Source organism: Rhincodon typus, chromosome 23 (assembly GCF_021869965.1).
Source record: "Rhincodon typus isolate 14 chromosome 23, sRhiTyp1.1, whole genome shotgun sequence".
Taxonomy (NCBI): domain Eukaryota; kingdom Metazoa; phylum Chordata; class Chondrichthyes; order Orectolobiformes; family Rhincodontidae; genus Rhincodon; species Rhincodon typus.
The window spans coordinates 374,021-394,144 of record NC_063354.1 but is presented as its reverse complement, the minus strand read 5'-3'; the positions used below and the strand labels follow the sequence as shown (position 1 = coordinate 394,144).

Sequence of the window (20,124 nt, the reverse complement as noted above, 5' to 3'; positions counted from 1 at the left end):
GAGGTGCAGTTGTTTAGTGCGAACTGAGCGTAGGTGTTCCGCAAAGCGGTCCCTGAAAGTTGCCTTTATCCCTGAAAGTTGCCACCCAGGTTGATAGCGTTGTTAAGAAGGCGTACGGTGTGTTAGGTTTTATTGGTAGAGGGATTGAGTTTCGGAGCCATGAGGTCATGTTGCAGCTGTACAAAACTCTGGTGCGGCCGCACTTGGAGTATTGCGTACAGTTCTGGTCACCGCATTATACGAAGGATGTGGAAGCATTGGAAAGGGTGCAGAGGAGATTTACCAGGATGTTGCCTGGTATGGAGGCAAGGTCTTATGAGGAAAGGCTGAGGGTCTTGAGGCTGTTTTCGTTAGAGAGAAGAAGGTTAAAAGGTAACTTAATAGAGACATACAAGATGATCAGAGGATTAGATAGGGTGGACAGTGGGAGCCTTTTGCCTTGGATGGTGGTGGCTAGTACGAGGGGACATAGCTTTAAATTGAGGGGTGATAGATATAGGACAGATGCCAGAGGTAGGTTCTTTACTCAGAGAGTAGTAAGGGCGTGGAATGCCCTGCCTGCAAAAGTAGTAGACTCGCCAAATTTAAGGGCATTTAAATGGTCATTGGATAAACATATGGATGATAATGGAATAGTTTAGGTTAGATGGGCTTCAGATTGGTTTCACAGGTCGGTGCAACATCGAGGGCTGCAGGGCCTGTACTGCGCTGTAATGTTCTATGTTCTAAGCCTCCGCTTGGTTTCCCCAATGTAGAGGAGGCCACAACGGGAACAGCAGAGAGGGGTGGAGAGGTTGAGGCGATTGATGTCATGACAGCAGTTGGAAATGAAGAGGTCGAGGGAGGGTAGGAGGCCTTGGGGTGGTGTCCAGGAGGAGGGGGTGTGTTGGAGGCAGGAGAAGGGGTCAGTAGAGGGAGGGTTAGGCTCACGGTTGAAGAAGTAAGCGTGGAGGCGAAGCCAGCGGAAAAACTGTTCAACGTCCAACGTGAGTGGTATTCGTCGATGTGTGGGTGGAGGGGGACAAAGGTGACTCCTTTACTGAGGACCAGGTCCAGCCCTGCCGGGTCTTCTTCATCCCCCCAGACCTCCCCCTTACTGAGGACGAACCACCCCAAGGCCTCCTACCCTCCCTCAACCTCTTCATCTCCAACTGCCGTCGAGGCATCAATCGCCTCAACCTCTCCACCCCTCTCACCCACTCCAACCTCTCCCCCGCAGAGCGTGCAGCCCTCCGCTCCCTCCGCTCCAACCCCAACCTCACCATAAAACTCGCGGACAAGGGAGGCGCAGTTGTAGTATGGCGCACTGACCTCTACATCGCCGAGGCCGGACACCAGCTCTCTGCCACCTCCTTCTACCTCCCCCTTGATCATGACCCCAAAGCACCAAAACATCATCTCCCAAACCATCCACAACCTCATCACTTCAGGTGACCTCCCACCCACAGCCTCCAACCTCATCCTTCCCCAACCCCGCGCCGCCTGTTTCTATCTCCTTCCCAAAATCCACAAACCTGACTGTCCTGGTCGACCCGTTGTCTCCGCCTGGTCCTGCCCCACAGAACTTATCTCCACCTATCTCGATCCCATTTTCTCCCCCTTGGTCCAGGAACTCCCTACCTACGTCCGTGACACCACCCACGCCCTCCACCTCCTCCAAAACTTCCGATTACCCGGTCCCCAACACCTCATCTTTACCATGGACGTCCAGTCCCTATATACCTGCATTCCCCATGCAGATGGCCTAAAGGCCCTCCGCTTCTTCCTGTCCCACAGGCCCGACCAGTCCCCCTCCACTGACACCCTCATCCGCTTAGCCAAACTTGTCCTCACCCTCAACAACTTCACCTTCAATTCCTCCCACTTCCTACAGATAAAGAGGGTGGCCATGGGTACCCGCATGGGCCCAAGCTATGCCTGCCTCTTTGTAGGTTACGTGGAACAATCCCTCTTCCGTAGCTACACTGGCTCGAAACCCCACCTCTTCCTCCGTTACATTGATGACTGTATCGGCGCTGCCTCGTGCTCCCATGAGAAGCTTGAACAGTCCATTCACTTCACCAACACCTTCCACCCCAACCTTAAGTTCACCTGGACCATCTCTGATACCTCTCTCTCCTTCCTGGACCTCTCTGTCTCCATCTCTGGCAACCACCTGGAAACCGATATCCATTTCAAGTCCACCGACTCCCACAGCTACCGAGAATACACCTCCTCCCACCCACCTTCCTGCAAAAGTGCCATCCTCTATTCCCAATTCCTTCGCCTCCGCCGCATCTGCTCCCGAGAGGAGGCATTCCACTCCCGTACATCTCAGTTGTCCTCGTTTTTCAAGGACCACAACTTCCCCTCTTCAGTGGTCAAAAACGCCCTCAACCACGTCTCCCGCATTTCCTGCAACTCATCCCTCACACCCCCTCCCCGCAATAACAACCAAAAAAAATCCCCCTTGTCCTCACGTACCACCCCACCAACCTCCGGATCCAACACATCATCCTCCGACACTTCCGCCATCTGCAATCCGACCCCACCACCAAAGACATTTTTCCCTCCCCACCCTTATCTGCCTTGCAGAGGGACTACTCTTTCTGTGACTCCCTTGTCCGCTCCACACTCCCCTCCAGCCTCACCACACCCGGCACTTTTCCCTGCAACCGCAGGAAGTGCTACACCTGCCCCCATACCTCCTCCCTCACCCCCATCCCAGGCCCCAAGAAGACTTTCCACATCAAGCAGATGTTCACCTGCACATCTGCTAATGTGGTATACTGCATCCGCTGTACCCGGTGTGGCTTCCTCTACATCGGGGAAACCAAGCGGAGGCTTGGGGACCGCTTTGCAGAACACCTACGCTCGGTTCACAATAAACAACTGCACCTCCCAGTCGCGAACCATTTCAACTCCCCCTCCCATTCCTCAGACGACATGTCCATCCTGGGCCTCCTGCAGTGCCACAACGATGCCACCCGAAGGTTGCAGGAACAGCAACTCATATTCCGCTTGGGAACCCTGCAGCCCAATGGTATCAATGTGGATTTCACAAGCTTCAAAATCTCCCCTCCCCCAACCGCATCCCAAAACCAGTCCAGCTCGTCCCCGCCTCCCTAACCTGTTCTTCCTCCCACCTCCAGCCCCACCCCCATCTCCTACCTACTAACCTCATCCTGCCCCCTTGACCTGTCCGTCCTCCCTGGACTGACCTATCTCCTCCCTAACCCCCCACCTACACTCACCTTTACTGGCTCCATCCCTGCCTCTTTGACCTGTCTGTCTCCTCTCCACCTATCTTCTCCTCTATCCATCTTCTATTCGCCTCCCCCTCTCTCCCTATTTATTTCAGAACCCCCTTCCCCTCCCCCATTTCTGAAGAAGGGTCTCGGCCTGAAACGTCAGCTTTCCTGCTCCTGTGATGCTGCTTGGCCTGCTGTGTTCATCCAGCTCTGCACCTTGTTGTCTCGGATTCTCCAGCATCTGCAGTTCCTACTATCTCTGATACAAACACAGGCTGGTCTGCTGCTGTGCACAGGTCAGAGTGTTTTCCCTTTCATTTGATTTAAGTTTTATTGTCACGTATGCTCAAGCACAGAAGTACGGGAATACAATGAAAAGTATATAATGTTGCTATACATGGCACCATCTTAGGTTTGAGTCTTTCTTAGTGTTAAGAGGAGAAATAAGGGAATAAAGATGAAAGTTCAACAGTCTTTTTTAAGTGCACTCTCTGCTCAGGCTTGGTCTCCTCCACTTTGGCCCGCTCTCCAGGAAACGTCAGGTTTCCTGCTCTCGATGCCACAGAGGCTGGGGGTCCATCCCTCACTGACACTTCGGGACTGCTCTAGAAATTCAAGCCCACAGCCGCTTCCCTGCACTGGAGCTCTGGCCAACAATCACCCCTATGCTCTCCATGATGCCATGACCACTGCTGCCTCTCCTTCCAGAATCTTCTTCTAATTGAAGATGGCAGTAGAGAAGCATCATAAGGTACGGGCTCCCACCCAGGGCTCACCTGCTCTGTCTGCTTTAACCTTTATTTCCTTCCTTCACCACTCTTTTTTTCTAACTTTAATCTACTTACCTTCTGTGGAGAGTGGGTCTGTGCAGCGTGGAGGAGATTGAGTCCTTGTGGATAGTGCGAGGCCAGCAACTTTGAATTGTATTTCTTCTTTTTCCACTTTGTGCCTGAGATTTTGTACTGGTACCTTTGTACCGAAGGTGGCACCAGGACTGGCAACTTTGTACAGTTTTCACTGTACTCCTGTACTTAACCGCAGAACTGTGGCACCACCTTGTCTCTACCAACGACATCGCTGCCATGAGACCGCACTGGGCCAATCTCAGTTTTGCAGCCACCGCTGAAACTGCTGGGTATTCTCCACAGAAGGTAAGTGAGGTTAAAGTGTAAAAAAAAAACTGAGAAAGAAAAAAAAGTAAAAGCAGGAAAGTCCATGCTGGCTCAGCTCATCACCACTGATGCTCTCCAAAGATGAGGGGTAGGGAAAGGAAAACAAGAAACAGGTGGAGGGTACAAGGTCCAGCTCAGGAGCCCTAATCTGCTGTCACGTTCGCTTTCTGCTGCGTTCTCAGTATAAAGTGAAGCTGCAGCTTTCAGAGCAGCACTCAGACCCCAAATAAGATGCTGCAGCTCCTGGGTTTGCAGTGAACATAAACACAGCTGCAGGCTGCTTTCTGTCCAGCCTGTCATGCCCCTCATAATCTTATACACCTCGATCAAGAACTTCCACAGCACCCGCCTCCAAACCTTCCCTGCTCCAAATAAAACAACCCAAGTCTAGCCAACCTTTCTTCATTGCTAACCTGCTCCATCCTGGTGCATCTCCTCTGCATTGCCTCCAGTACAATCACATCCTTCCACAGTGACCAGAACTGCACACTGTATTTGAGATGCAGTTGCACCAATACCCTGTGTAACTAAAACAGCTTCCTTACTTATGCTCAATTCCACTCATAATAAATGTTAGGCTCTTGTTAGCCACAGCTGGAGTCCTGTGAACAGATTTAGGCCGTTTATCTAAGGGAAGATGTACTGGCATTGGAGGCAGCCCATAGAAGGTTCACTCGGGTGATCCCAGTTATGGAGGGGTGTGCAACTTAACATCAAAGTGAAAGGGTCCCTGAACCATCTTAATGAGTATCAGTTCTTTAAAAAGGTCAGCATACTCAAACTTGGCCATCATCACAATATAGAAGAATGAGAGGCGACCTTATGGAAACATTCTTAGAGGCTTAGCAGGATAGATTAAGAATGGTTGTTTCTCCCTGTGGGAGTGTCTAGGACCAAAGGGCATAAGGGTTCACACATTTAACTTAGAGAAGTGAAAGAATTTCTTTCTGAGGGTAGAGAATCTGTGGAACTTTTACCGCAGAAGGCTGTTGAGGCTGGGTCATTCAGTATATTTAAGGCTGAGAGGGACAGATTTTTAATCAAGAAGGGAATCAAGTGTTATGGGGAAAAGGCAGGAAAGTGGAATTGAGGATAATCAGATCAACTACGGTCCCATTAAATCATGGAGCAGACGTGATGGGCTGAATGGCCTATTTCTGCTCCTACATCTAATGGTCTTAACACATTATTGTCTAAAGTACCATTTCTTAAATTCTGGTCACCCTGTTACAGGAAGGATGTTGTTAAAATAGAACGTGTACAGTAAATATTTACAAAGATGTTGCCAGGACTGGAGGGTTTGAGTTATACAGAGAGGCTAGATAGGCTGGAATTTTTTTTTTCCCTGGAGCGTAGGAGGCTGAGGAGTGAGCTTCTCGTGGTTTATAAAATCATGAGGGCCATAGATAAGGTGAATAGCCAAGGTCTTTTTCCAAGGGTCAGGGAGTTCAAAAGTAGAGGGCATAGGTTTAAGGTTGAAGGAAAGGGTAAGGATTTAAAAGGGACCTGAGGGGCAACTGCCAGAGGAAGTAGTAGAGGTGGGTACAATATTTAAAAGACATTTTGGCTGGTACTTGAATAGGAATGGTTTAGAGGGTTATTGATCAATCACAGGCAAATGGGACTAGTTCAGTTTAGGAAACCTGGTCAGCATGGACTAGTCAGACCGAAGGGTCCGTAGGACTCTATGACCTCCCTCTTTGACCAACCTGATTGAGCTCGTATTTCCTTCACATGTTTGACTCACACATTGTTTATTTTAAACAAATGTTCCCGTGAAGCTGACTGGAATGTTAAATTAATATAAGGTGTCACATCTCACTGGGGTGCACTAGAAATCAAGACCTAGTCTATTCTGCATCATCACAAAAATTTGAAAAAGGTAATTAAATTATGCAGACTCCCCAGTTTACCTGTTTGATAGACCCAGGTCAACAGAAAACATGGACCAGGAATCAGTACTTAACAAGAACTCCCCTCTGAGAAAGCCATGCTGACTCTCCCTAATTAACCCATGCCTTCAAGTGGATATTAATTCTCTCCTTCAGAATTTTCTCCAATAGATTCCCTACCACTAATATGAGGTTCGCCAGTCTGTAATTTCCTGGTTTATCTCTACCAACTCTTCTTAAAAAGTGGAAGGCCATTAGCTAATCTCCAGTCCTCTGGCACATTCCCCATGGCCAGAGAATTATTAAAAATTTGTGTCAGAGCCCCTGAAATTCTCTGCCTCACCTCCCACAACAATTCGTCCAGGCCGGGGAATTTGTCAGTTTTTAAACCTGACAGAGCATCCAATACATCCCCATTTCCTATGTCAAACTGGGCAAGTTCCTCACAGTCCCTTTTCCTAAAATTCTCTATCTATTTTCTCCTTTTCCAGAGTGAAGACTGAAAAGAAATATCCATTTAACACCTTCCAATATCCTGCAGCTTCACACACAGGTTGTCCCCTTGATCCCTAATGGGCCCTACTCTTTCCCTGGTTAACCTCTTCCATTTAATGTATTTGTAAAATATCTTAGGATTCTCCCTAATCCTGTTCCAATGTCCTTTTTCATGTCCCCTCTTCTACCTGCTTTCATAAATTCCCTCTTGCACTTCCCAATTCCTTTAGGGACACAGCTGAATTGCTCCCTTTGTGAGGTGCGGTGGAAGCAGAGGGATGAGGTTGCTGTGGGACAGGGGAACGGATGTGCCTGTGATAATAACTTGCAGTACAGACACCTACACCAATCTCACTAAGAAAGCACTTTTCATTCTAAGCAAAGTAATAAACTGTGACAGACATAATGGGAATGTTTGATCGAATATTGGAACATTTGAACTTGCTGTTTGATGCAGGCAAGAGCAATCAACTCTCTATATTTAACTATGCAAAACTTAGTCTAAGAACTGGAAGAAGAAAGGGCTTACAAATGGATGCTAATTGGTATCTTCACGCTAACCCTGATGGTACTAATCGCCTTCGTGCTCTACCAACTGAAACTTCACCAGAGAATCCAACAACAGACAGAAAGAAATTCAAGGCAGAAAATAGACGATCTGTGAAGAAAGGCAGATATGCTCCAGGAACAGAAAGCAAAACAAAACGCAAAGATTTCTGAACTAGAAAGAGAATTGGATGCACTGCAGTCTTTCAGACCACACTATGAAAAGCTTGAAGAGAAAAGAAGAAAAAAAGAAATAGACATAAAAGTACTCAAACATGAAGTAAAACTGAAACAAAAGCAGATTAAAAATCTTGAACAGCTGGTTCTACAATACAACTTCATGACATCTGGACAAACCAGTCAGATACAGACCCATCAACAGGCAAAGAGCCAGGAGAAGCCAAAATCTCAAATCAGAAAAAAGTCCTCAATAAAATTGATGCCCAAATCTAACTACTAGCAAAGAATATTCTAAAGAAAGCCTCCTCTCACCATCGGGAGTACGCTTCCTCGTCTATAATTCCCAGGTTTTTCTCTGCAGTCCTTCTTGAATAAGGGCACAACATCCACTACCCTGCAGTCTTCAGGGACCTCACCTGTGGCTAACGATGATGCAAATATATCAGCCAGAGCCCCCATAATCTCTTCCCTAACTTCTTGCAGGGTTCTTGGATATATATGGACCAGGAGATTTATCCACCTTCATACATTCTAATACTTCCAACACATCCTCTACTGTGATATGAACTGTCCTTAAGATATCATCACTAATTTCCCCAAGTTCCTGAGTCTTCACGTCTTTCTCCATGGTAAACACAGAGGAGAAATATTCATTGAGGACCTCGCCCATCTCCTGCAGTTCCATACACACATGTCCACTTTGGTCCTTCAGATGTCCTATTCTCTCTCTAGTTATTCTTTTTCCTTTAATATACTTAAAGAATCACTTTGGATTCACCTTAACCTTCTTCATTTTTTGAAGAAGGGTCCCGACCTGAAACGTCAGCTTTCCTGCTCCTCTGATGCTGCCTGGCCTGCTGTGTTCCGTCGGCTCCACACTGTGTTATCTCTGACTCCAGCATCGACAGTTCTTACTATCTCTTCTCAGCCAAACCTATCCCTTTTCACCCTCCTGATTTCCTTCTTCAGTAAACTCCTGTATCCCCTATATACCTCCAAAGATTCCCTTGATCCCAGCTGCCTGTACCTGAGCCATGCCTCCTCCTTTTTTCTGGACAAAGCTTCAATGTTTCTTGTCATCCAGGGTTCCCTACTCCTGCCAACTTTGACCTTCACCCTCACAGGAACATACAGACCTTGAGCTCTAGCTATCACATTTTTAAAGGCCTCTCACTTGCCAGAGGTCCCTTTACCTGCAAACAAACTGCTCCTATCAACCCCTGCAAGCTCCTGTCTAATTCCATCAAAATTTACCTTGGCCCAATTTAGAACTTGGTTCCAAGGGGTGGCTCAGTGGTTAGCACTGCTGCCTCACAGCGCCAGGGGCCTGGGTTTAATTCCAGCCCTCAGACAATTGTCCGTGTGGAGTTTGAACATTCTCCCCGTGTCTGTGTGGGTTCCCTCTGGGTGCTCCAGTTTTTTTTTTCCCCTTTATTCATACACAGGATGAGGGCATCACTTTTAGGCATCTCAGTCATCCCACATCGCCCATCCCTAATTGCCCACAGGGCAGTTGAGAGTCAACCACATTGCTGTGGGTCTGGAGTCACATGTAGGCCAGACCAGTTGTCAGAGGGACCAAAATCCCTGGATTTTTAACAGAACTTTTAAAACAAAAAGGCAGCTGGGCTGTGCTCTGGAATACACAGTCATGGGGATAGCTATCTGGAACCATGGTTCAGTCATAACCCCTACTCATGCCTTAGCCCTAAAAGGTACCATGAACCAGACCGAAGGCAACAACTTCAGACATCTTGGACTCTTCAGAGGTACTAAAGCATTCAACTTCAATTAATATTCATTCGCAGAAATACTAGACATTCCACTGAATCAAAACACATTTACACCTACTCTAAACTATCAGGAAACTGATTCACCACAATGGGGACAACAGAAACACAATGGAGAACACAGTTTTGAGAGGTGATAACGGAGCACACAGTCTGTATACCTGCTGGCCCTGATCTGGGAGAGAGAGAGAGCCGTCCCTGCAGCTACCAACAGAAGAGGGATCCCAAACAGCTGCTCTCCCCAAGAACTATCTGCACAGCCATCTCCCTGAAACCTAACAACACAGGGCTGTTCCCTATCAGGGGAACCAACGGCAACCAACCGCGACCAGCAGATCGACAGTCTCTGAAAACCACCGACACGACTGACAAGGCCTCAGGCACATCCTGAGGTGAAAACTGGCTCAAAATCCACCACAAAGTAAGAAAACCCAAGTCCTCAAACCAGGCTGAACACCATCATAAGTCTTCAGTGAAGCACTGGCTATGGCAAGAGGGAACGGCCAGCTGTATTTCAAAATCATGTTTATCCCCAGTGGTGACCCACAATATCCAACTGAGCTAGCAGGGAGGGGAAGGTGGGTTGGTGACAGTGCGGGGAACCCCAAGGTCAGCAAGTCTGATTAAAATGTCTCTGTTCGGAACTACTGTTTAGTTTCTAATAGTAATTAGCCTGTGTTAAGTTAGTAAACTGACACTATCAGTTAACTGTTTTAATTTGCCTTTTTTAATCTCGTGTACTTCATTCATCTTTATTTCCCTGTTTATTACTTTTATCCTTTTTATTTCTTGTAATATACTCATCTTTACATGTAATAAACACAGAGATTCTTTGCCCTGAAACACCTGTCTATTGCCTTCTTCATTTCACACTCCTAAATTAAGTCCAGTGTCAGAACCAGGGATCTGGAGGTGATTCGAATCACCTAAAAATCAGCAGATTACTGATCGCAAACCAGAATCCCTGCACAGGTAAGGATGGTAGTTTCCTTCCCTAAAAGGGACACTAGTGGCCCAGATAGGTTTTTCCCAACAATTGGCAATGTATTCATGGCTATCAGTAGATTCTTAATTCCAGTTTTTTTTTTAATTGAATTCAAATTCCACCATCTGCAGTAGCAGGATTCAAACCCACAGTGTTACCTCGGTCTCTGGATTAACAGTCCAGTGTTAATACCTCGAGGCCATTGCATGTGGTTCCCTCCCACAGTCCAAAGATCTGCAAATTATGTGGATTGGCTAAGCTAAATTGTCCAGTGATCAAGGGATGTGTCAGTTAGGTGTGTTAACTATGGGAAGCACAGGAATAAGGTTAGAGAATGGGTCTGGGTGGGATGGTCTTCAGAAGGTCTGTGTGGACTTGTTGGGCCGAATGGACTGTTTCCACAGTGTGGAGATTCTATGAGTAGCATGGCAGGGAGTGGTTCTAATTAAAAGCAATATACAAACCCAGTCACAGTAAAACCCATGGAATGTACAGAATATCCCATTAGTGAGGGTGCTCAGGATAATGTTGAAAACTGTTTTGCACAAAATTTGTCTTCCAGTTCCACCATCCATGATAAAGCTCAATGCTTAAACACGGGGATATAACTGATGGACCCCAACATTATTAACCTTCTCCTACATAAATACTAATCTCCATTTGCAATCTGCAACAGAACAGTATTCTGGTATTCAGATGCAAGTTTAATATCTTCATTTGTTTCTGTTTAAAGTGGAAGTGTCAGGCTTGGGACCATATTTTGCCTACCCCTAATTACCCCTTAAGAGGGTAGTGGTAGTGGAGTTACCTTCTTCAACCACGTGGATTTGGGCTGTAGATAGACCCACAATGCCTTTAGGGACGGAATTCCAGGATTTTGACCTAGCGACAGTGAAAGAATGGTGATACGTTTCCAAATCTGGATGGAGTGTAGCTTGGAGGGGTATTTGGGGTGGTGTTTTTATGTATGTGTGTACTATTTTAATGAATGCCTTTTGGAAATACCGGTATGTCTACTGGCTTCCCTTGATCTACTCTACTTGTTAAATCCTCAAAAACTTAATTTATCAAACAGTTCTCAGTAAATAACAGATTTCCTTTATATCCATTCTAGTATTTTTCAAACAACAATTTTAGACTGATTTGTACTTCCCTGTTTTCTCTCTCCCTCACTGAAATATGATAGTTAGATTTGCCAACATCCAATCTGCTGAGACCATTCCCAAGTCTAAGGAAGCTAGCATAATTGTAGCAACCCTGCAGTTCTTTCAGAATCTGAGGGTATGACCCACCAGATGTTGGTACCTTAATTATTAGTGAAATCTTTTTTCTGTTGACTGTCATTAGGCTACAAATAAAGTAATAAATTTGGTCTTTAACACAAGAAAATCTCGTGATTGGCTCCTTATTATTGACAGTAAAAATACTTCACCACATTTTAAATCAGAGAGTAGCAGCCTCATGCTGAAAAGAATTTAAACACATACTCTGAGTGGACCAGCTCCCCATGTGGTCAATCTCATTTTTCGTTGGAAAATGATGATAATTTCCTTAATTGGGTTTGGTTGGTGCAGTTAAATTTCTATCCAATGGTAGATATGGGATGCTGATCAAGTGAGATACAGCAACAGGAATACTGTGCAGAGGCAATGGGTAAATTCTCTCTTCTGGGAGATGTGATTATCCTACATTTAATGTAGCAAGAATAGCTGAGCCAAACATCAGCCCAAGCCTGGATATTGTTCAGGTCTCACTGCATTTGGACATGGACTGTTTCCGTGTCTGAGGAGTTGTGAATGGTGCTGAACATTACACAAACATTAGCAACCATCCCCATTTCTGACCTTATGATGGAGGGAAGGTCATTGATGAAGCAGCTGGAACCTAAGACAGGGTTCAAATACAGGAGCAGGGATGGCTTGCTGCAATTAAACAGGGTCTTGGTGAGACTATACACCTGGAGTATTGTGCACAGTTTTGGTCTCCTAATCTGAGGAAGGATGTTCTGGCTATACAGGGAGTTCAGCAAAGGTTTACCAGACTGATTCCTGGGATGGCATGGCTGAAAAAATGAGGGGGTAATCTCACAGACACCTAAAAATTCTAACAGGACAAGATGGGTTAGATGTGGGAAGGACGCTCCCAATGATGGGGGAGCTCCATAAATGGGATCGCAGTCTAAAGATAAGGGGTAAACCATTTAGGAGAATTTTTTTCACCCAAAGCATTTCAGAAACAGTGACCGTAATTCTGTAAGTTTTAAGTTACTTATAGATAAGAGTAGTCCTCGGGTGAAAGTACTAAATTGGGGGAAGGCTAGCTACCACAATATTAGGCAAGAACTGGGGGAATATAGATTGGCAGGGGCAGCTGTTTGGAGGGTAAATCCACATCTGGCATGTGGGAATCTTTTAAGGCTAGTTGATTAGAGTTCAGGACCAACATACTCCTGTGAAAATGAAGGATAAAGATAACAGGGTCGGGAACCTTGGATGGCTACAGATACTAGACCTTAGTCAAAAAGAGAAAGGAAGCATAAAGGTTCAGTAAATGAAGACAGAGACCTCGGAGAATATGAAGAAAGCAGGAAGGAATTCAAACAAGGTATTAGAAGGACTAAAAAAGGCAAGAAAATATCCTTGGTAAATAGGAATATTCCAAGGCATTTTTTATATCTGACCAAGAAGGTATCCAGGGAAAGAGTAGGTCCATTCAAGGACAAAGCAGAGAATTTACGTGTTGAGCTGGAGGAAGTGGGTAAGATCCTTATCAAATACTTTGCAGTGGTATTCAGAAAGGAGAAGGACAAGGTGGATGGTGAATCTTGGGAGGGCTACGTTAATATTCTATGGTATGTTGATACAAAGGAAAGTGGTGTTGGGTGTTTTGAAAGCATTATGGCAGACAAAGTCCCAGGAATTGATACGATCTATCTCAGAATGCTGAGGGAGGAAATTGCTGGAACTTTGTACAAAATCTTCGTATCCTTTATAGTCACAGGAGAGGTCCCAGAAGACTGGAGAATAGTCAATGCTGTTCCTTTGTTTAAGGAGGGAAACAGGGGTAATCTAAGAAACTATAGGTCAGGGAGCCTTATGTCAGTGGTAGGGAAATTATTGTAGAAGATTTTTAAGTATAGGATTTACTCATATTTGGAAAAAAAATTGACTTATTAGCAATAGGCAGTATGGAAAGTCATATCTAACAAACTTAAAAGATTGAGTTTTTTGAGGAAGTGACAAAGATGATTGTTGAAGGCATGGCAGTGGATGCTGTCTATATGAACTAAAGCAAAAAATGGACAAGGTCCCTCATTGTAGGAGCCTGCCAAGGTGAAGTTGCATGGCATCTGCAGTGAGCTGGTAAGACAGATACAGAACTGGCTTGGTCATGGAAGATAGAGAGTAGCAATGAACTTGAGACCTATGACCAGTGGTGTTCTGCAGGGATCAGTACCGAGAGCCCTATCGTTTATAATATATGGGATTGGAGGAGAACGTTGGTGGCCTGATTAGTCAGTTTGCAGATGACACAAAGATTGAGGGAGATGCAGATAGTGAGGCGGATTGCCAGAGGATACAGCAAGATATATAGATAGGTTGGAGACCTGGGCGGAGAAATGGCAGATAGAATTTAATCTGAGTAAATGTGAGGTGATGCATTTTGGCAGTTCTAATGCAGGAGGAGACTATACAGTAAATGGCACAACTCTCAGTATCATCAACATGCAGAGGGATCTGGGCATACAGGTTCACAGTTCTCTGAAAGTGGCAAAAGACCACAAGTAGATAAAGTTGTCAGGGCAATGGCATGCTTGCCTTCATCGCTCAGGACATAGAGTATAAAAATTGGCATAGAAAAAATGTTGCAGCTGTACAAAACTTTAATGCAGCCACATTTGGAATATTGTGCACATTCTGGTCACCACACTACCAGAAGGACGTGGAGGCTTTGGAAAGGGTACAGAAATGGTTTACCAGGATGTTGCCTGGAATAGAAGGTATTAGCTGTAAGGACAAGCTTCGTGTGCTTTGACTTCCAAGTCCAAGGATGAGGGGTGCCCTGATAGAAGTTTACAAAATTATGAGAAGCATCAATGGAATGGATAGTTGGAGTCTTTTTCTCAGGGTAGAAATGTTAACTTGGGGACATGGGTCTATGGTAAAAGAGGGTAAATTCAAAGAAGATGTAAGAGGCAGATTTGTTAGAGGGTGGTAAGTGCCTAGAGTATGCTGCCAGAAGAGGTGCAAGAGGAGGATATAATAGCAACATTTAAGAGGCATCTTGACAGGTGCACGAATAGAGGGATATGGACGATGTAGAGGGCAGGGGAGTTTAGATTAGGAAGATGTCACATGCTGGCGCAGTCTTGATGGGCCGAAGGGCCTGTTCCTGTGCTGTACTGTTTTATATCCAGAGGGTGGGGAGCCTGTGGGATTCACTGCCACAAAAAGCAGTCAAGGCCATAACATTGATATATCTGAGACCCTGCTCTTCCCCTAAGCTCTGCTCCCCACCCCTGGGCTCCCCTTCCCCTCCCTCGTTCTTTGTGGAACCTGTAATGAGCCCAGGCTCTATCACAGCAGCACAACCCCAGCAAAAAGTTGAGATCAACTCATGCCTATGCATTAGGCAAAATGAATTCAATTTCTTGAGCTCAGTGTTCCAGCTCCAATGTGAAGTTTCTTGTAGGATTGTGGTTTATTCTCACTCGGGTTAAGATTGCTCAGGTGCATCACTAACACATTACTGGGCAAGTTCAGACAGACCATGTCTTAATGCTGCCCCAAGCACAGGGTCTGGCTGTGACACAGCAGCAAGCCCTGGACTCCTCAAGAGATCCTGAAATCCAAACTAAAATCAACTTGAAAATCCTCCAGCACAGTGACAGAGTCCAGGATTGACTGGGAATGTTCACAAGATGAAGGTTTCATTCCAAATGGAATGTTGGTTGGATGTTACAAGTGACCAGTCTGTAGCAGGGTGTACTGAGACACAAACCGGTCCACCTCGATTCCAGCCAGTGTCTTCATGGCCCTCCAATGGATCTGACCCGTCAGCTCAGGTTTACCCTGTGGGTGTCCCCGCTCTTCCTTGATATACTCCAGCCACAGATCTACAGGAAACAAACAAACAGTCAGACTGTGAAATGAAGGAGCTGACATCTCTCACCCAAAATTACTCCCACCACCCCCCCAACCCCCTTCAATGGCTCACTAGAAATAAGTCACTATAAACATCTTGACAGAGGAGGCAATGGTGTACCGCTATGTCACTACACTAATAATCCAGAGGCATTAATACTCAGGGGCCACAGGTTTGAATCACCCCACAGCAGGTGACGAAATCTGAATTCCACAAAAACAGCTGGAAATTTAAAAAGCTGGTGAGCATAAACCCATCGGATTCACTAGTGTCCTTTAGGGAGGGAAATCTGCCCTCCATACCTGGTCTGGCCTACATGTGACTCCAGACCCACAGCAATGTGGTTGACTCTTTAACTGCCCTCTGAAATGGCCTACCAAGCCTCTCTCTTCAAAGCCTCACGCCTCGAGACTCGAGAAAGGATTTGGTTTCAATCAGTCACTGCAACCACTCTCAGCAATTCTCAATCTCTGGAGCATCCACAATTCATTTCAATGTTTAACCCCGTGCTGCTGCTGCCTACCCCCCGACCCAGGTCCTGGGAGTGTTTGATGGGGACAGTGTAGAGGATGCTTTACTCTGTATCTAACCCCGTGCTGTCCCTGTCCTGTATACTGAAAGTCTGTTCTTTGCTCAGATGTCAACAATGTCGCAATGTTAGTTTCTGACGAACAATCTTATGGATTTCTACCAGCATTTGTAGATCCAAACTCCCGCAGTGCCCGCTCGTAATATTCCCTCAAACGCTCCATTCTGCTGCATTCCTGACAGGGAAAAGACACACCAACGTTACAAATCGTGGCTGAATATTACCACAAACGAAGTAAAGAGTCAGAATATCACTCAAGAAATGGGCAAGTAACCAATTCATCCTGGATTCTCCAGTCAACACTCAGTCCTCACACAAACCATTCGTAATCCAGTCCTAACTGTACATGTTGTGCTCAGGCAGTGTCTGGGACTGTGTCAGAGCTGTACACTGACCACTCAGTCCCTGTAGGTACTCAGACTCTCACTCCCACCAGCCCTTCACATCCCCAGCTCCCACAGATCCACAAACTCACCTGCTGCTTTTCAATCGCAATCATTTTCTTGAAAAACTCTAAAGAAAAGGGCCCATTTTCACAAAGACTGAAACAAAACAGAAAAGAAATGGTGACAGCTCTTTTCCAAAACTTCTCAGCGAGTTGTCAGAATGTACAGCAGTTTGTCCAGCTTCTAAAATAGCAACTTCAAAACTCAACCATTGTGTCTGCTGGCCCAGTTTGTTCAGCTTATATGGTCATTTCCAATCATTTCCCAGTGATTCCCCATAACCTTTTCCCTTCTCAAATCCAACCAAGTCTCCATTAATCGGTGCTAGTCCCTCCTTTAGCCATTCCATGCTTAAACATTAAAAATACTCCCTGATCTGAGAGCCGATTAGAAAAATATTTTCCAAATTTGTGCCGAGTGAGAATTTCCCCTTTATTCACTCATGGGATGGGGGTGTCACTGGCTAGGCTAGTATTTATTGTCCATCCCTAATTGCCTGGAGGGCAGTTAAGAGTCAAACACATTGCTGTGGGACTGGAATCACATGTAAGCCTGACCAGATAAGGATGGCAGTTTCCTTCCCTAAAGGGCATGAGTGAGCCAGATGGGTTTTTACAACAATCGATAATGGATTTATGGTCATTAGATTCTTAATTCCAGATATTTATGGAATTCAAATTCCACCATCTGCCGTGGCGGGATTCGAACCCAGGCCCCCAGGACATTATCTGGGTCTGTGGATTAGTAGTCCAGCGATAATGCCACGACGCCATTGCCTCTCCTGTCTATTTAAAATACTTGTTCAAAAGATGTGGGTGTTGCCAGCTGGGCCAGCATTTACTGCCCGTCTCTAGTTGCCCCTTGAGAAGGTGGTGGTGAGCTGCCTTCTTGAACCCCTGCAGTCCATGTGCTGTGGGTTGACCCACAATGCCCTTATGGAGGGAATTCCAGGATTTTGACCCATTAATGCTGAAGGAACATGCAGGTGGTAGCGTTCCCATGTATCTGCTGCCCTTGTCCTTCTAGATGGAAGTGGTTGTGGGTTTGGAAGGTGCTGTCTGAGGATCTTTGGTGAATTTCTACAGTGCATCTTGTAGATAGTACACACTGCTATTACTGAGCGTCGATGGTGGAGGGAGTGGATGCTTGTGGATGTGGTGCCAGTGAAGCAGCTGCTTTGTCCTGGATGGTGTCGAGCTTCTCGAGTGTCGTTGGGGCTGCACCCATCCAGGCAAGTGGGGAGTATTCCATCACACTCCTGACCTATGCCTTGTAGATGGTGGGACAGTCTCTGGGGAGTCAGGAGGTGAGTTACTCTCCTCAGGATTCACAGACTCTCACCTGTTCTCATAGTCACCGTGTGTATGTGGCGAGTCCAGTTGAATTTCTGGTCAATGGTAACCCCCAGGATGTTGATAGTGGAGGTTTTCAGTGATGGTAACACCATTGATTGTCAAGGGTCCATGGTTAGATTGTCTCTTATTGGAGATGATCATAGCCTGGCATTTGTGCAACACTATTACTTGGCACTTGTCAGTCCAAGCCTGGATATTGTCCAGCTCTTGTTACATTTAAACATGGACTGTTTCAGGAATGGGAAATGGGAACCATGACAGGCCACGCATCCCCGAGCCAGCTCAGCCCTGAACCAAGATCCTGACTCAAATCCAGGCTTCTGAAAACCCTTGCTCCTTATATGGGCCCTTGTGGAAGAGAGGTGCAAATTATCCTGGAACTAACCAGTTTAATTCAAGATGACAAGTATACAGACGCAGCTTGTATTCCCTCGAGTTTAGAAAATTAAAGGGTAGGATCTAATGGAGGTTTAAGGTGAGGAAAGAATAGACATGGTTGAAAGGGAGAAACTACTTTCTCAGGTGTCAGTGCCAGCACGGTTCACTGAAAGCACTCTCTGCTGAGTCACAACGTTCTGGGTTCATTCCCACTGCACAGTCCAGGCAGGCAGCCAAGGTACAGTCCTGTTACTGAGTTTGATGGTCAGCCGCGATCATATTGAATGGCAGAGCAGACTCAAAGTGCTGAATGGCCTACAGGTGCTCTTCTTTTCTATATTTTATAAAGAACAGATGAATTGATCGTTACCACGCTGCTATTTATAGGGTCTTGCTGTGTACATATTTGCTTGATAGAACAGTGACATTTCACAGTATATTTCATAGTGCCTTAGAGTCAGTGAGCCACTTGATGGTGAATAAACTGTGATATAATTAGCCTGTTCACTCTGGGGTGTGAGGTGGAAGCACTTTCTCACACAAGGTGGTACGGAAATCTGCAGCTTCCCACCCCTCAAGAATTGTAGGCTGTGGGGTCAATTAGAACTTTCAAAACTAGAGTTTTCATCAGGTAAATGTATCAAGGATAACTGATATGCCTGCATCATCCACGGCGTACTCTCTATCTCAGCAAATCATTTGTTCAATTCCCAAATACTGAACAGTGGGTCTCTGCTTGTCATTTGAATCAGAATTAAACTGTTTAATTTGTTAATGTGTAGTACAAGCTGCTGAGAGGGAGCCAGGCCTTCAACCTCAGGTGGCTCCATACTATAAGGAAACATGGTGAATGCCTACATACCTATTGAAGACTTTCCTTGCTCTCTTGTAGCCTCTGGCTTTAAGGGCCCAGTCAAGATATCTCTCTTTCACAGTGACAGAGACAGCTGCAATTGGTGTCTGCAGTGCACGCTGTCAACAGATAAAAGATAGTTAAACTCTCACCTTCATACAAGCCAGTGGACAGAGATTTGCTCAGACTGGAACCTACCTGATAGACAGATTCAGTCTCATTAACACTGCTCGTACTTTCACTCCAATCCAAACAGAGAAGCCACAGGGGCAAAGCTTCCTGCAAGAGAGGAGGGAGATAGTGAGCAAAGGCCGTGTCAAACTGGCAAGGATTAAAGGCATCGCCAGTGAAGCTGCAGGAAGAGAACAGGGAATGACGCACACAAACTACAATTAGGACAAAGCACAATGACAGAGCGGAGAGAAGACAAGAAACCAGTGGCATTGTATTAAAAAAAAGGGACAAACACAAACAAAACAGCCCTGAGAAATGGAGGTACAAGGAAGCAGAGGGGAGTGGGAGGGGCATGGGGAGTACCAAGAGTGGGAACGTGTGGGGAGCACGGAGAGCAGGCATCCATGGACTGAATGGCCTTATGTACTTTGTCATTTCATAATGAAAGCCCATTCAGAGCTTTGGAGCAGATTCAGGAGCAGGGGGTAGGATGGAGAAAACACTGGTTTGATTTTGTTACTTAGGCCACTGGTCACTGGCTGTGAGCAGTTTGAATGGGAGGAGAACAGTGAATGCTGTTCCCAACACATGGTTATAGGCAGAGCCCAAACTCTAATGAAACAGCTCAGACACAGGCTGTCAGGGAATGCTGCCCCCAGTCTCTCAATGTACTTTCCAGAATGTTCTCCCATGGCCTTAAGTTCAAGTCAGTAAACTCAATGAAAATCCTGAATAATAATTGTGCTCCTGTGCTTTCGGTGACTCATCCCTCAGTCTATTGTTTAAAATTGCTTTCTCGAGAGGCTGACAATTTTCACTCTCCCAGCTCCCCCGGCACGGTCCTATTTACAAGGGAAAAGGTGCTGAAAATAGGACTGGACATGGCCTTACTCC

The 20,124-nt window shown here is 45.9% G+C and overlaps 1 protein-coding gene across 2 annotated transcripts in view; it reads right to left on the bottom strand.

Moving 5' to 3' along the window:
- Nucleotides 1–11,365: 11,365 nt before the first annotated feature.
- utp6 (UTP6 small subunit processome component) overlaps nucleotides 11,366–20,124 on the bottom strand; it is a 51,766-nt gene continuing 43,007 nt past the window's right edge. Inside the window, exons 15-19 of one of the 2 annotated variants that reach the window (XM_020535029.2) lie at nucleotides 19,255–19,335; nucleotides 19,066–19,175; nucleotides 16,500–16,566; nucleotides 16,127–16,199; nucleotides 11,366–15,406 (exon numbers count right to left, since the gene is read on the bottom strand). In XM_020535029.2, the coding sequence (XP_020390618.1) occupies nucleotides 15,249–15,406; nucleotides 16,127–16,199; nucleotides 16,500–16,566; nucleotides 19,066–19,175; nucleotides 19,255–19,335 (489 nt within the window). In that variant the 3' untranslated portion in view covers nucleotides 11,366–15,248. The remainder of the gene's footprint in view (nucleotides 15,407–16,126; nucleotides 16,200–16,499; nucleotides 16,567–19,065; nucleotides 19,176–19,254; nucleotides 19,336–20,124) is intronic. The other variant, XM_048610803.1, reaches the window with a different exon arrangement.